The 17186-nt window shown below is 47.2% G+C and overlaps 1 protein-coding gene across 4 annotated transcripts in view; it reads right to left on the minus strand.

Annotated features, from left to right (window-relative positions):
- Positions 1-17186, minus strand: part of ANK3 (ankyrin 3) — a 280404-nt gene that overhangs the window by 87914 nt on the left and 175304 nt on the right. For 3 of the 4 annotated variants that reach the window (XM_054035315.1, XM_054035312.1, XM_054035314.1), the window contains exons 22-24: positions 17044-17116; positions 16782-16844; positions 141-264 (exon numbers count right to left, since the gene is read on the minus strand). In XM_054035315.1, coding sequence (XP_053891290.1) covers positions 141-264; positions 16782-16844; positions 17044-17116 — 260 coding nt within the window. The remainder of the gene's footprint in view (positions 1-140; positions 265-16781; positions 16845-17043; positions 17117-17186) is intronic. The other variant, XM_054035313.1, reaches the window with a different exon arrangement.

Genomic DNA, 17186 nt, shown 5'->3' on the forward strand with positions numbered 1-17186 from the left:
TAAACATAAGGGATTATCAGATTGCTGAAACGTGCATCCACCATTTTTTATTTAAAATTGATTTTGGTAATGTGTGAAAAAATGCACTGGATTTGAAACAGAGTGTACTTGTGATGAAGTATAAAAATTAAATACAATACCTGGCAGAGCGGGCTCCTAGACTAAAGCCCATGTATCCTTCAGCAGGCAGGGAATCATCTCCCAACTCTTTTAGATCCTGCGGCCCAAGATATTTGTCTGTATCACCTGTCATTGCATCCTCACCTGCCAGTATAAAAGCAAACTGAAATCAGAAGTTACATGTATCATAAATGTTCATGTGTTCAGTAATTCATAATATCCTTCCACTGCTTTCCAACAAGTGATCAATCACATCACATCCCCAGAGGTTTTTTTCCATAGTAGAATGTCAATTATCTACCATCTGCATAGGTTTGAAAAAAATTCTATACAAGTGGTTAGTATAAGGGGCCAAAGTTCTTGATACTATAAATCCACTGATTCAAGAGTTATACCAGGAATGAAGTTAGCCAATTATTCTTGCAACCTAAGCCTCTCTCTATGGGTTTAACACCGCATAACGTCTTTGCCCCTTCCTTACAAAAAAAGACATGAAGATGAATGAAAGGCAGGTCATTCTATAATCTTGAATAGCAGTTTTTAGTCATTATCTGTTTGCAGACTCACACTGAAGAGTGAAGCAATGTTTGAATGGACACTGAATGGAAGGCCAGGCCCACCTCTTCTTTTGATTTTCTCCCAAATGTTTTACAAACTTGAATTAGTATTAGATTTTTCTTAATGCTTTTTACATTAATATATGCTGAGGTTCCTAGCAGTATGATCATTTTATTAAGATAAAGTAAATCATTTGTCAAGAATGTTCATTACTGTATATGATGGGGGAGTGACATCATGACTAATACTAGAATAGATTAGACCAAAACATATATCTAAATTATTCTTGAATTACTAAGAATTTGAAGTGTAAAATTCACCCCAATGACTGTGCTAATTTCAACAATGCTAGATATATATGAACTAACAGCTGACTAGATATTAATTGTGAAGTAAAAACCTGGTAAATGTGTAAAAAGGAAAACTGAAAGTAATAAAAGCTGCTCTTTAAAAAGAACACAGTACTGTTAGAAAGGGTTAACTAACTAACTTGCTTTTACTAAGTGCATCTGAACACCATTACATCATACTGAAAACTACATTCCAGCAGTGACAGAGCAGGTCTAAAATATGCCCCTTGTGGTTTTAGGATTTTCTTTCCTGTCCTCTCTATAATACAGAGTACAGAGCACTGTAGCTAAATTTATTACATTTATAAATTCAAACTCTATCCCTTTGCTTGTTGAACACGTTTTTGAGTACATAAAAGTTCACAAAAGAGAAAAGAGTTCACGTTGCATTCACAAAGGTGACTGATTCATAAACCTCAGCTATATTTTTCCAATTTCTTCATTCAGTAGAGTTTAGACTTTCCATTCACTTAATTCAGGAAACCACAGACTGAGCTCTGTTTTTAAACTACCAATCAATTCTAAAAATACCCTTTCAGCTACTGTTTGCAAACGACAAAATAAACAGATCAACTTTCTACTGCAGCGCAGCAACAGAGATTATTTTAAGTAACAATTTAAAGGCTAAAATGTTTGTAATATATCATAGAGCATAAAATTCTGAAAAAACATTAAATACTAAATTTAACTTTAAAAGTCTTACTGTTTTGGAAAGCCATTTTCACCAGTCTGGTCTATAAGTTTTTTTTCCTGATGTTTCCAAGAATTCCTATTAGTCCTATTAGTCTTTAAGCAGTGATTAGGAGTTAATCTCCAAACCAGCACAAGCAAACTAATCCCTGTGGGTCATATTCACTTTCCACACAACTGAGATCTTCTTAACACCTTGATCTCTTCGTACGTATTTTAAGAAATATGTATCTTTGTCCTCTCAACTCAGATAAAAAAAATCTTTGCAAATATGAAACAAAGTGAAAAATAATGACAACTTATTTGAAGTTAAGATCCTTTTTAATCACTCTATAGACATCCTTTTAAAGCTTCTTCTGATTGGATTAAAACTTCTTTGGCAAGCCTCTTGAATGGCGACATAAATGCAAGCACTTGAGTTATTTGTATGTAAATAGGGGTACTGCTAGGGTGTAGCTTTTCTGTAACTTGACACCAAGGGAAGGCTCAGAGGCTAAACATGTAACACAGTACTGACTGGGGCTGCCTAAAATCAAGGAAAACGGAGTTAGGCACAGTACTCCGTTGGCCGGAGATTCCAGCTGAACTAGTATTAATGCGACATTACAAACACAGGGCTAAGAGACAAAGGTACATACACTACAGTGTTGGTTGGACCAGGGAGTGCCACTGAGCTGATTTTTTAGATCTCGGCTAAGCAGGCAACAGATACGACAGACGCTTCTTTATGGCTATTCTCAGGTGAAGGGGCAGAAGGGGTTGCCTTTGAGTTCTGAAGCGGACTCGAGGGCTTGGAGGAAAATCTGGCTCCAGCACTAACCGGAACCTTGCAGTGCAATCTTTCAGCCCCTGTCAGGGAGCAACAAGACAAGTAGTAGCCAGCGATGGCCGAGGTCCTGGTTGTCTGCAACACAGCCCTCTCGTCTCTGGTGGGTGGGGAGAAAGGAGGGGGAATGTCATTCTGCCACCACGAGAGAGCCGCAGGAAACAGGAGATGGGTGGGTGGCTGGGAGTGGAATCTCTGGGTCAGCTGGAAAATTTTCCCCGTCTCTTCCCCCTTCCCCTCCTCCCAATCCACAGTGTGTGTTGTGCTGCTTTGCTGCACCACTCGGGGTGCCTATGCAGCGGTGTGAAAGGGAGCAACATGGTGATCTCCAAAGGCCTCTGCGTGGGCGCTTTAATCCCTTTCTCTGCGCTGCGAGCACACCCGGAGCAGAGGAGCACAGCGCAGCAGCCTGAGTGGGGCGAGACAACATTGGGGGGGGCTCTGAGCTGCAGCCGCAGTCTTGTTGGCAGCAGAAGGAGACAGGCGCATTGCAGGCGAAAATCAAACATGAAGGGTTAGATCCCGAAGGCTCCACTCTTATCAAAATGCGATGCCTTGCAGTGCTAGTTACAGAGCCTTCAAAGGGCTTCATCAGTTGCGGCTAATCCTCAGCGTATAACCAGATAGCTACAAACACTTCCCCAGCCACAGATCAACTTTTCGGGTCTGGCAAAGCCATCCAGACTGTCAAGCACTAAAAAGTCTGCCCTGGCCATGTGCTCATGTATAAACTCACTTACTGAGAAGAGAGATGGCCCCAAGCAAAGGAGTTCGAATCTGGATCCCGAGCAGGTACTAAACTTTCCTACACTGATGGGGGGTTTGGAACCCATAGTTTGGTTCAACCCCACTATAGAGATAGATAGGCATAGCCACAAAGTTTGGATCCAGATCTGAATTTTTCCCAAATTCAAGGGTGCTCAGATCCAGAGCCCCATTTCCTATCAGAAGGATTCAGCTGAGAATGATCAGAGAGAAAACTGAAATACACACCTGGGGGAAAAAATAGCTGACCGTGAGGAGAAGGTAGGAGGCAAGAGAGGCAGCTCTGGAAGATAAGGAGTCAGAGCTGGTTCAGGGGAGTGGCTGATTGCTGGGAGAGTGGGGAGAGCTGACCAGCAGGAAAGTGGGAGAGGCCCTTACTTGGGGTGACCATATTTACACCTAGTAAAATTACTGATATTCAAGTGAGTTCAATGGCAATCAATCAAAACTATGCAGTACAAACATTCATATTATCAAGTTGACTGAGCCCCTGTTAAAAAGAAATACTGCCTTGTTGGATTCTTTTTATTTATCTTCTTATCTTTAAGGCTTTAGGTTTACATGGGGAGGGGTAACACATACACACCTGCTCTCTCCCCCCACACACACACACAAAGGGAGAGGTGACACACACACGTACACCCCCCTCACATAGCAGGATTGACCGACCGACCGACCCAACCCCCCCTGCCTGGCTGGGCCCCTGGGACGGACCCGCCTCTCCTGGTACCTGGCGCCACATCTTCCTGAAGCAACACACGGCGGGGAGGGGGGGCATGCAGGGTCACATTTCCCTCCACCCACCCCAGATTTCTGTCAGGTTCACACCGGAATGTGACCAGCAGCAGCCTTTCAGCAGTGTGTGGGAGGGACATGATGGGAGCTGCTTCAGGAGGGGAGGGATGACCTGGTCCCTGTCTTTGCAGCTCTCATCTCTCCTCTCCTCTCCCCCCGACCTGGAAGCAGCTTGTCTCTTCCTGCCCATACAGCATGGGCAGGAAGGGGTTAAGCCCTAAGGATTCATTGTGCACCAGGGCCCGTGCAAGGATATTTTGTGCCCTAGGCAAAACGTCCACCTTGCATCACCCCCACCCCGGCACATCGGTTCATTGAGGGGCAAATCCCAATGTGCCTTTATAGACCCCAGGGGCCAGCCATGCCCAGGGGCTGCTCCCCAGACCAGGTTCCCCCTCCCTGCCCCCTGAACTCCCCTGGAGGATGCACAGCCCTCCCCCAAGCACTCCCCTCCCCACTCCACCCTGGCAGCCCCCGCTCAGAGTCTACTCACTGGCTTTGCCGGGCTTGGGCCGCTGCAGCAGCTTGGCAGGGAGGAGCCGCCTTTTGGAGGCACCGGAGAGCCAGAGCTTGCGGCGGCGGCGAACCCCAGCCATGGAGGAGCTGGCGCAGTGAAGGGGGGCAGCAGCCCTGCAAAGGCGGCGGCACTGCTAGCGGGGCCCACCACCCATCCTTCCCAGGCTGCGGCCCAGCACACCCCTCCACCAGGGCTCCTGCAGGCTGCAGCGGATGCATGCGGGCGCCAGCCCCCGTGCACCCCCCAGCTATCCCCTCGCCGCGCTCGGGCTCTGTGGCTCCTGGGCATGTGAGCCACCACCAGGGCGCGGGACCCTAAGCCTGCTCCGGGAGGGGCAGCGGTGGCAGCGGCTCACACTCCCGGGAGCCACAGAGCCCGAGTGTGGCGAGGGAAGACCCGGGTGGTGCACAGGGGCCGCTGCCTGCATGCATCCGCTGCAGCCTGCAGGAGCCCCCCCCCGGGGGGGGGGTGCCGGGCCACAGCCTGGGCAGGAGGGGCGGGGGGTGCGGCTGTTTCCTGCTAGCGGCGCTGCCGCCTTTGCAGGGCTGCTGATCCTCCCTGCGCCGCGCCGGGTCCTCCATGGCTGATGCTCTGGTTCTCCGGTGCCTCCAGAAGGTGGCTCCTCCCTGCAGAGCCAGGGCACCGCTTTTTGGTGCCCCCAGCCAGTTGGCACCCTAGGCGACCGACTAGTTCGCCTAGTGGTTGCACTGGCCCTGGGCCCAGGGAACCTGACTACAGGGGCTTTAGCGAATCCTGCCGAAGAGGTGGCTCAGCAGGGAAGGGTGCCTAGGAGATAGAGCAGCCCTGCGCTCCCTGTGGGTAGGACCCGGATGGGGGGAGGAGGGTGAAGAGGGTGCTAAGCCCCTGCCCTGGGGGCTGCTGTGGAGCCTGCAGGTTCAGAGCATGAACAGGCTGGAAATCACTTTCCCCCCACCGCCACTCCAGAGCTTAGCTGATTTAGCTGAGGGGCGGAGAGGCTTCCTCCTGTCAGCGCTGTGCAGGGCTTTGGCACATGCAGGTCTTGGTAGCGGGGGAAGGAAGGAGCCTGTCGGCCAGGTTGTTGGTGAGCTGAGCGCTCCAACCAGGGACTGGTTCTCCACACAGCGCTGGGAGCAGGTCGCTCCCCACAGAGGGGATATGGAGGAACAGTGGAGTGGGAGAGGGAGGTGAAGGGGCAAAGCAGGGAGAGGACAGCTGGAGGGGGAGCTTGTAAAGGGGTGATACATGTGCAACAGAGGCGACACGTAACCAGCCACCACCTGGCGCCTGCCCACACACACCAGCTACTGCAGCTCACAGCGTGCAGCCAGCGCCAGCCAGAAACAGGACGGGGGCATGTCCCTGCTGGCTGAGAGCCAGCATGCAGCAGGGACTGCGCTGACAGACCGGCAGGGGGAGCAGATGGCCCCGCGCTGCATCTTTGCCCCACCACCAGCCTTGCACACCCACCCCCGTCATCAGCCACTGGATCTACCCCCCGCACTCACTGCTGGTGGGCAGGGATCCAGCCAGCAGCAGGGCTCACTGGTACTGATGGGGGTGGAGGAAGACAGAAAATATGGGACAATTTGCCCATTTTTAAGAAAAAGTCGGGAAGCCTGCAGGAAGGCTTAAATACGGGAATGTCCCTTTAAAAACAGGATGACTGGGCAGCCTACCCTTACTCTCTAGTTTATAAGCAGAGCTTTACTTCTGCTTTGTTATTAGGAGGGTCTATAATTATAAAATTGATTATTTGTAGAAAAAAAGCCAACATCTAAAATCCACAACTCCCACACAAAGATTCTAGATCATAGTCTGGTCACATTATACAGTAAAAACCCAGCACCACAAAGCAAACAAATAGGCTCATTTCATTACTAGGATCCTCAGAATCATCAGAGCCATTTCAGGAAAAATCAGCTGCCATCCAAGCACACTTCTCACCACTGGAGAATCTACCAGTAAGGCAGTGGCGGATTTAGAGTTAGTGATGCCCTGTGCTCAGCTTCATGTTTTGGGCCCCTCCTTGGGACCCAGCCAAGAAAAAGAACATTCTCTCTTATCTCCCTACTGCCCCCATTTTTCATTCTTTTTTTTTCTTCATCCTCCTCCTATAAGTAATAGGAAGTAAATGAAAATAAAGTGAGGTACCTTGATTGTTTTTGTAGTCTAACTTATTTTCCCACTTGAAAATCGGTGGGGGTCTCGGTGGACCACTTAATGATCTTTCCAAATATTGTCTGTACTATTAGCTACCTATTGTAAAGCGCTTTGGATAAGAGTGCTTTATAAAAAAAAAAGTAAACAAATATTGGGGTGTGGTGTCTGGCCAGGACTTAGGTTGCGGGAGGGGGCTCAGGGCTGGAGGTGCAGGGTTTGGGAGGAAGTTATGGTGCAGGAGCAGGCTGGGGGTTGGGGCATAGGCGCTGACTTCTAATGGCGCCGGTGGATGCTCGACCCCCCTCTGCCTCCGGCCACGTCCCAACTCCATCCCTGCCCTGCCCCCTTCCTGCCCCCATTCCAACCCCTTCCCCAAAGTCCCCGCCCCAACTCCACCCCCTCCCTGCCCCTAATCAACTCCTTCCCCAAATCCCGGCCCCGGCCCCGCCTCCTCCCCTGAGCATGCCATGTTCCTGCTCCTCCCTGCCCCTCCCAGAGCTTACTACAGCTGTTTGGTGGTGGCAAGCACTGGGGGGGGGGGGGAGGAACAGGGACACGGCACGCTCCGGGGAGGAGGTGGGCAGGGGGCTGGAGGTGTGTGAGAAGGATTCAGGAGTCAGGGCTTGGAGTGTGTGAAGGGCTGCAGGAGTCAGGGCTGGGGGTGCAGAGTGCAGGGTCTGGGAGAGACTTAGGGTGCAGGAGCAGGCTGGGGGTTGGGGTGCAGGGTCTGGCCAAGAGTTAGGATGCAGGAGGGGGCTCAGAGTTGGGGCAAGAGGTTGGGGTGTGGAGTGCTTACCTGGGGCAGCTTCCATTTGGTGCAAGGGGTGCAGGTGGGAATGGGGAGGGGGTTCAGGAGCTCCTGTTTGGTGCTCAGGGTGGAGGTGGTGATATGGGGGGTGCAGAAGTCAGGGCATGGGGTGTGGGGGAGCTGGGTATGTGTGCGGGGTGCATGAGTCAGGGAGGGCAGGGAGTGTGTGAGGGGGGTGCAGAAGTCAGGGCTGGAGGATGTGGGCTGGGGTTGTGGGGGCGCTCCCTGCCCCACCCAAGCCCCCTGCCCTGAGCAGCTCACGGCAGGGGGGGGTATGTGTAGGGGGAATGCAGGGACCCCGCCTTTGCTCTGCCCTGCCCCAATTCCACTCCCTTCCCCAAGGCCCCACCCCTGCCTCTTCTCCGCCTCCTCCCCTGAGCGTGCTGCGGCCCTGCTCCTCCCCTCCCTGTTTGGCAGCGGGGACAGCACTGGGAGGGGGAAGAGCAGGAATGCAGCAGGCTCGGGGGAGGAGATGGGGGAGGGGGAGCTTGGCTGCTGGTGGGAGCCTGCAGCAGGAGCCCCAGGAGCCAGCAGAACCAAGCTTCTGCCCCCACAGCTGCCCAGCCCTGGGCCCCCCTGTCGTTAGGGGCCCCATGCCAGGCACTCGGTGTTTTACTGTAAATCCGCCTCTGCAGTAAGGGATAGGATTTTGAAGGTGGTCAAGAGCTCTGACTAATTCCTGCTCTAAAGGAAATCATGTGGGAATATTCCAAGACTATTTCCCAACTCTGATTATAAAACAAACATTTGCTGAGGTCAAACTTCAACAGCAAGTACTGGGCATTAAATATTTTTTACTGTACCATCCTGTGATGCAGAGTATTATTTGGAAGACAAATTTTGATCCTCAGATCCTCTGATGTAGTAAAAATCTTTGCTAATGAAAAGATGCAACAGGTGCAAACAAGCCTGAGTTTACGTAAATCCAGTGAGCCAGATTAATAACAACGGGATGACTATTTTCATGGCTTCAAGCTATATCCTAAATAAAAATTACTTTCCTTTCTCTAGTATTTTTTTTCTCTACTAGATATAATGGGAAAAATAGCAATATTCTCCTATCAATGCATTATGTTGTAAGATCTTCCCATATGGATCTACATGATCTCTGTTTAAATTCTTAAATATGTATCCATTTGTGTAAATACCTTGTTTCAGGTTCTACTAGACATTTGAGATATGTTTGAGGAAAATCAATCAGGAATTCAGACTCCTGGTAGGGTACTGGAGCAGAGGGATCAAGAATACAGTTGACCTACATCCGGGGCAAGGGACATGAAATAGTTTAACTTCTGTCCATTCTAATTTGTGTTTAAACTACAAAAAGAGCTTTATACTTATAAAAATATACAAAAAAGAGACAGTTACACTTTAACTACACAAACCATAATGGAGAAAACATAGTTCATATCACTAAAGGTTTATTTTCCCCAGTAAGTAGAGAAGAGATCTTTTGGTCCAAATCTTGTACTTTAGACTTGGAAACTTTTTCCTGAGGACTAATAATTGATACAAACATTTTGTGCTTGGGACATACAGAGTTATATCATTAGAGTCGGACTGTGATTTGCACAAAGCCATGTATAGAGTATGGAGCTGCATTACACCTTGGAAAGCATTAGGAATAAACTCTACCTCAGAAAGCACAATCTCTCCCAGGTGGCTTTGTGCACCCAGGGGATGTGCATGTACCCCATGCATAAGGATAACACGCATTGCTCCCCACCCGAATGACAGTTCCACTTCACAAGCCAATATGCAGGAAACATGGGGACAAGACCTCACCTTCTCCTTGTGCTTTTCTAGATGTAAACACTGAAGGCAAAGTATTACTCTCAGATACTAATCTGATAGGTGCTTTTGACAAACTTGAAGACGACAGGGTGGACAGATCACTCAACAAACAAGAATGACAACTGGAAAAGGAAATTGGGAAAATGGAACCAGAATAAAGGCTTTGTTTCAGTGTTCAATGTATCTAAATATGAATGGATATGGTACACTGTAAACAGATATGCAGTAGTACTGGCACAGGGAAAGGACTTCCTGCAGAAGACATTGTGTTTGCCAGATCGGCCAGCTAAACCTACAATTGTCTGTATATATGCCCTTCAGAAAAGAAGTGAAGAGAAGGCACCCTGCCTCTTCAACAGATGGACAAGAATGCCGAGATTCAAGACACCATTTGCAGGAGTTGCATGTTAATGGCAAGGGGATTTACAGCTGGGAATGTTGAAATGGTTCTTCTGGCTGAGCTGCAGAAACTGTACTTCAGAGATTATCCTGTATCATTGCTAATCTAATTGTGAGCTGGATTACCTTGATAGAATACTTCCATCAGGCTGTATAAGCATTTTTACATCCAGTAGAATAAAAAAAATATTACACGTTGGACATGGTCATTCCAAAGAATTTTACACACTTTCTTTTAATTCTGTGGGAGACTCAAGTAAAATGGATGAAATAAACTCAATCTGGCTGTGTATAATAAAACTAGGTTGAGATGCTGAAACCTAATCCTTTCTGGCTCAGATGGCAAGAATACTGTGTTTGAAAGGAATATGAACTCAGAAGAAATACTGAGGATAAAATACATTTCAGACAAAGTTATACTAGGTGAAGTAGCACTAAGAGATGAAGTATCTAGTGAAAACTAGTCTGAAGACTGAATATCTCTGTGTTGTGTTACAACTTGGTATCCTTCATCCAGGGCCAGCTCCAGACACCAGCTTCTCAAGCAGGTGCTTGGGGCGGCCGCTCTGGAGAGGGGCGGCACGTCCAGGTATTCGGCGGCAATTCGGCGGACGGTCCCTCACTCCGCCTGGGAGTGAAGCACCTTCCGCCGAATTACCGCTGCAGATCGCGATCACGGCTTTTTGTTTTGTTTTGTTTTGGCTGCTTGGGGCGGCCCAAACCCTGGAGCCGGCCCTGCCTTCATCTCTTCTTTCCTACTACACTACAGACTGACACTGTGTTTTATGAAGAAAGAAAATGTCATCTTTATTATCCCTGGATAAACATAGGTACAAACATTATTTAGAGGTCATTTGATACTACAGATAGTAGCCAGTTTGTTATATATTTTTCCCATCAAAATCAGTCCAGCTCCATCGGAAAAAGGACAGGTGACAAAGGACAGAGGAGCATATTCTTTTCTATTCAAAGACCTGGTTTCACACAAATATGAATAAATATGAATATCCAACTCCTCAAACTTTACCCAGCTGTAAAACTACATTGCGTATGGAGCTAGACAGCTTCCTTCAGTTCTTAACATTTAAAAACAAAAAACCCCATCAACAACAGACTTTCAAGAATGGTAATGTTTTGGTCTTTCCTAGTTGCATCCTGTTATCCTCCAGATCCTCCCGTGGGCCCCGGGGGCCCAACAATATACTCTGATGTCTTAGAAGGGTGTCTGTCTAATGCAGAGGTGGGCAAACTATGCCCCATAGGCCACATCCGGCCCACCAGCCGTTTTAATCCGACACTCGAGCTCCTGCTGGGGAGTGGGGTCTGGGGCTTGCCCCACTCCAGCGCTCCAGATGAAGGGCAGGGGCAGGGGCTGCTACGCACGGCTCCTGGAAGCAGCAGCATGTCCCCCCTCCTGCTTCTATGCATAGGAGTAGCCAGGGGGCTCCGCTTCGCACGCTGTCCCCGTCCCAAGTGCCGTCCCTGCAGCTGGAGCAGGGACATGCCGCTGCTTCCGGAAGCCGCTTGAGGTAAGTGCCGCCTGGAGCTTGCACCCCTGAGCCACCCCCTGTGCCCCAACCTCCTGCCCCAGCCCTGATACCCCTCCCACCCTCCAAAGCCCTTGGTCCCAGCCCATAGCACCCTCCTGCACCCCAAACCTCTCATCCTTAGCCCCACCCAGAGCTTGCACCCCCAGCTGGGGCCCTCACACACACACACCCCACACCCCATATGCCCTGCCCCAGCCTGGAGCCCACACCTGGAATTCCTCATTTCTGGAACCTGCATGCCTAGCCCAGAGCCCATACCTCCTCCCACCCCCCAACCTCAATTTTGTGAGCATTCATGGCCCACCATACAATTTCTATACCCAGATGTGGCCCTCGGGCCAAAAAGTTTGCCCACTCCTGGTCTAATGTATGATGGGCTGATCTGTGCGACATCTAGTCACATCAAGATAGGAATCTTCACCATATGGGTTAGATCACCTTTTTGGGAGTTTAATTGTTGTTTAGATTGAAAAGTTTGTCTTCACCTACCCAAGTCCAAAAAGAAAATGAAACTCCAAGGGCCAACATAAAGAAAGAGCTTCATGCAAGTACTGATACTGCATCTCAGCATACCCTCCACTTTAGGGTTACCATATTTCAACAAGCAAAAAAGAGGACGGGAGGAGCCCCGCCCTAGCCCCGCCCCTGCCCCTCCCACTTCCCGCCCCCCCAGAACCCCCAACCCTCCCCCCGTTCCTTGTCCCCTGACTGCCCCCTCCTGGGACCCCTGCCCCTAACTGCCCCCCGGGACTCCACTCCCTATCTAAGCCTCCTTGCCTCTTGTCCCCTGACTGCCCCAACCCTTATCCACACCCCCACCCCCAGACAGACCCCTGGGACTCCCACGCCCCATCCAACCACTCCCCACCCCCTGACAGCCCCCCCCAGAACGCCCAACCCATCTAAACCCCTCTGCTCCCTGTCCCCTGACTGCTCCGCTCCCTCTCCACACTCCTGCCCCCTGACAGCCCCCCCCAGAACGCCCAACCCATCTAAACCCCTCTGCTCCCTGTCCCCTGACTGCTCCGATCCTTCTCCACACTCCTGCCCCCTGACAGCCCCCCCAGAACTCCCAACCCATCTAAACCCCTCTGCTCCCTGTCCCCTGACTGCTCCAATCCCTCTCCCCACTCCTGCCCCCTGACAGCTCCCCCCCAGAACTCCCAACCCCCTACCCCCCGCTCCTTGTCCCCTGACTGCCCCCTCCTGGGACCCCTGCTCCTAACTGCCCTCCAGAACCCCACCCCCTACCTAAGACTCCCTGTTCCTTGTTCCCTAACTGCCCCCTCCTAAGACCCCCCCCCAACTGCCCCCCAGGACCCTACCCCCTACCTGTACCCTGACTGCCCAAAACTTTCTCCACTCCCCTCCAAAAGCCCCCACCCGTTTCTTGACTGCCCCATCCAGAACCTCCCTGTCCCTTCTCCTGCCCCCCCTTACCCTGCTGCTCAGAACAGGGTGTTGGGCTCTGTGCCAGCCGGACACATGGCTGAGCTCCCCAGCACAACACAAAACCCGGTCCCTGGCCCTGCACAGGGCTGCCGGAGCGGGCTGCAGGAGGAGGAGCTGCCGGCCGGCTCAGAATGCAGGGAGGGGGGGGTGGGAGGAGGAAGCTGCTCCGGAGTCCAGCCCGGGACTTTCCTGCAGCCCTCCCAGCCGCTCGCTCTGCTCTGCCAGGGGAGGGGGAAATCCCGGACATTGTGAGTGCTTTACAAATTCCCCCCGGACGCTATTTTTAGCACACAAAAGGAGGACATGTCCGGGTAAATCTGGACGAATGGTAACCCTACTCCACTTGCTTCCTCCTCCCTGCTGCAGCTTTAGCTCACTTCCCTTGCATCAACTTTCCTTGCCTGCTCATCAGTTAGCCTTGATATGTCAGCAGCAGCAGGGCTTCTAGTTTACTCCACAAGGTTAAAATCCTGACATGTGCCATGAAGGATGCATTCAATCTGTTGGATGTGCTTGCTCAGGCAGGAGTTACCTAGAGCCCTGAGGCAGATAACAGGTTGTCCTTCAACATCAATGACTGCCTGGGAATTTTAGTCAAGTCCATTGTTGACCTCTACCAGCTACAGGATCCTAACCTAGTTCTCCAAGCAACTTCATGGAGCTTGAATCACAAGCCTACATATGGAGATGACAGAAAGCCTTCACAGAAGCAAACAATAGCACTCAGGGGAAAATCTAGTTCTTATACATTCAGGTTTCACTTGTACAGTATCTGAAATTTCTTTAAAAGTAACATTAAAGTTTAGTTTTCACTTAGAATAGAATCTCCCTACATTTAAGTAAAATACTTACCATCTGGGGAAGCAGCTTAGTGTTAATTTTTCCATTAAGACATACCCAGGTGTTTATGACTATGGTGGCTTCTTTTTTTGTACCATAGCTGCTTACAAGCATTTAATCCATGTTGGGTACAGTTTCTAAAGTAAGCAGTATGACTCAAGTTTGGAACATTTCCAGCTTTGGAAGGGAAAAAAAAGAAGAGCGAGAATCTTCCTTGTGGTCTGGGTTGCTCCTAAACCAATCTGCCCTCAGTGGAGAAAATGAATTACATGTCTGCCATGTAAATATTCATTTACTGGAAACAAGACATAATTTGGGCAAACAAAGTGACAGTTTCCCCACACATTTGTCAATGCACTTTAGTCCTGCCCCCAGAAGACATGCCTAGTGCATCAAAGTCTTTTGTTTCTCTAACATGGAGACTACCAGTTAGGAAGATGGGTGTTGCAATGTGAGTATTTGCACATTGTGCTCTGGGAGTAAGAGATTCCAAAACTCATTGTCATCTGTAACTAGATATGGGTCTGAGTTGCATCTTGGTTCATGATCCAAACTTTAATTAAGTTAGGGATTGTTTGGATCTGCAGTATTAGTTTGTGCTACTCTCTGCTTTAATTTATTCAGTTTGAAACCAGGTCCCAGGAGGTAAGGCTAGGGCACTTCTCAACTGTCGCACTAGACTGTTTACAATAGCCATTATTTACCTGGCCATTCCAAGTTCTTCGTAGCAGTTCATCTTTGTTACGCTGTATGTATTGATTCTCATGAGTTTAAATGGGTGTTTTGCATCTACATACTTGGCCAGCACTGAAGATTTATGGAGGGAGGACCCATAATTTATTATTAATTATTATTATTATTAATTTATTTATTTGTTAACCACCAAAGGTGTGCTTGATGCTGAACAAGACACAAAATAAAGACAGCTCCTCTCCTGAAGAGTCTGCAATCTAAAAGAAAAAAAGATGTCTAGAATCCATCATAATCTCTCTCTCTTTCTCTCTCTCTCTCACACACACACACTCTGCACCTTTGAATGCATCATTATGGGTTAATAAAATACCTATTTATTAACCTGAAATCCTATTCACAGAGATAAAGTCTGAAAACTATATGTCTGGGGTTCATTATATATCAAACTGATTGCTTCCTCTATCTAAATTGTTTCATAATCTGTTTACTATTAGAGGCATTCATAATATAATTTATAATTTTTAAATTGGCCTTTTAAAAATAATTGTTAGTAAACTTTTCAGCTTTCCACAGACCTCAAGGCTATTACTGTGAGTCTGTTCAAACTTTGCATCTTGTCTTTGCAGATGCTGCAACACATTAATAAAAGCAACATTTTCAGTCAAATTCTGAGTATCATTTCATATCTGAACATTTCTCAAATACTGCATCAGTCTTTATTCTAGCACAGTAATACAACAAAATATTATTTCTTTCTTGAGTAATACTGATCTTCAGGTCAGCTACACTAATTTTGCATTGGAATGTGAAGAGTACAAATCTAAATGATAGTCTAAAACTTTTATTTTTAACCACAAATGGATAACAACATTGTTATCCACTTGGAGTTATAATAATGGGAACATCTTGGTGGAAATTAAAAAAAAAAAAGCCTCAGCACATAAATTAACATTATTTCAACATGGTTACTGGCTAAAATGTCCTTATTTTCTAAAGTTTAAAATACTATAAAAGAAAGTAAAAATAAACATCACAACACATGGAATCAGAAAAGTCTAAATGAAGAGTCTGAGAGGAAAATTGAGACCACTGCTATAGTAGCTACTACTACATTGGGAGAAGTTATAGCTATCATGCAAGTTAATGGGAAGCGTATAAAATACTGTCATTTCTTTCTTCATAATTTCAGAAACTCTGTTTGATTTTTGATTATGGTCTCTCTGTGGTGCTATGGTATTTGCAGCTTGATGAAGAAATTCATCCAAGCACAAAGAGCAAGACTCTCTGCACCTGTTAAACTCTGTGGCTGTACAGATGGAGTGAGAAAGCAGGTGAAGAAGCCTCCAGGTGGTGTTCTGAACAGAGAAGAATATTCTTATTTCTATCCAAAGATCTGGCTTCACACAAGTGTGAATAATCAAACTCCTGAAACTTTACCCAGCTGTAAAACTACAAGGCTCACGGAGCTAGACAGCTTCCTTCAGTTCGGAACATTTAAAAACCAAAACCCCCATCAACAACAGACTTTCAGGAATGGCATTGTTTTGGTCCCTTCTGGTTGCATTCTATTAACCCTCCAAGAAAATAATCTGGGTACTGTGGAAGATGTCTCTCTGCTAGCCATGAACAGGCCAGAATAGAGGGGGTGATCGGGACCACAAACCACTGGAATGGCTCAGTGGCTCAAAATCCCCACATAGATGGTGTTGAAGACCAATGGGCTCTATTCCAGCCCCTATAGAGTTCACTACAGAAAGCCTGATTAATTAGGCCTTCTCTGAGCCACAGTTCCTTCTCAGGGCTCTTCTCAGGGTGGCACAGCTATGTGTCTGAGTCTAGCACTGTATTGGCAGTAATGCTCACCATTCCCAATTACTGCACTTGCTGTGGTCCTACCAAAATGGGAGTCGTCTTCTTTTAAGTACAATACAGTATCTTATTCAGTGCAAATAGAACTTGCACTTATGTGACATTACACTAAATGATGATTGGGATTTTTACTCTGAACTCTCCTTTGATCAGGGTAGGTCCTCACTAGCAAATGAATAATCCCAGAATTCACTTTATAGTGGAGGGTAGATATTAGAAATGTAAAATTTATACTCTATCCTTTCAGAAGTTATCTCCTATTGTCAGTTGTTTCTTCCCAAGAATGTGTATATTTATCTCTTTGGCAAATATTTAGTTTTTAAAATAAAATACTAAAACAACACTCTATTTATGAAGCAGCAGCAGCAGAAAGAATATTCCAGGGAATTAGTGGCAATTTGATTTTAAAATAGCGAAGCAAAAGATCGGAGCAAATTAGCATGTTAGCAGTAAATCAAACAATTTTCTGAAGTACTCGGGTCTAACGTACTGATTCTTGCTAGTAGGGTAATAAGAAAAGTTAGTGGGAAAAAAAGAGATTATTTCTAAAGTTAGAAAATAAAATGAAAATGTTGAAGTTAAATATCACTGCAATACAAAAATGCACAAATACCTTCTTCAACATCTGACATATATTCACCATCACTGAGAATTTCAGGGGTGTAGGCTTTACGAACTGCATGATTTAAGTAAACAATATAAGTAAATATGTAGAACATCAATATGTCAACAAAACAATGTAATGTCATAACTAATAAATGTTTTTTGCAACAACAATTATCCAGTGGGGCGGGGGGAATAATTTAACAAACAAACAATCTATGATACAACAAATAGAATGTTAAAAGTAAATAAAAATTTCCTTTTTTGCATACCTTCATCATCAGACATGTCAAGAACTTCATTCATAGTTTCTGGTACATTCATTTTATGCTTTTCTGTTACAGTCTGTTAAACAATAAGATCATTTCAAAGTCCAGACATTTTCATCAGAAAAACATTTATATAAACATGTAAA

The sequence above is a fragment of the Malaclemys terrapin genome, chromosome 7, assembly GCF_027887155.1.
Source record: "Malaclemys terrapin pileata isolate rMalTer1 chromosome 7, rMalTer1.hap1, whole genome shotgun sequence".
NCBI lineage: Eukaryota > Metazoa > Chordata > Testudines > Emydidae > Malaclemys > Malaclemys terrapin.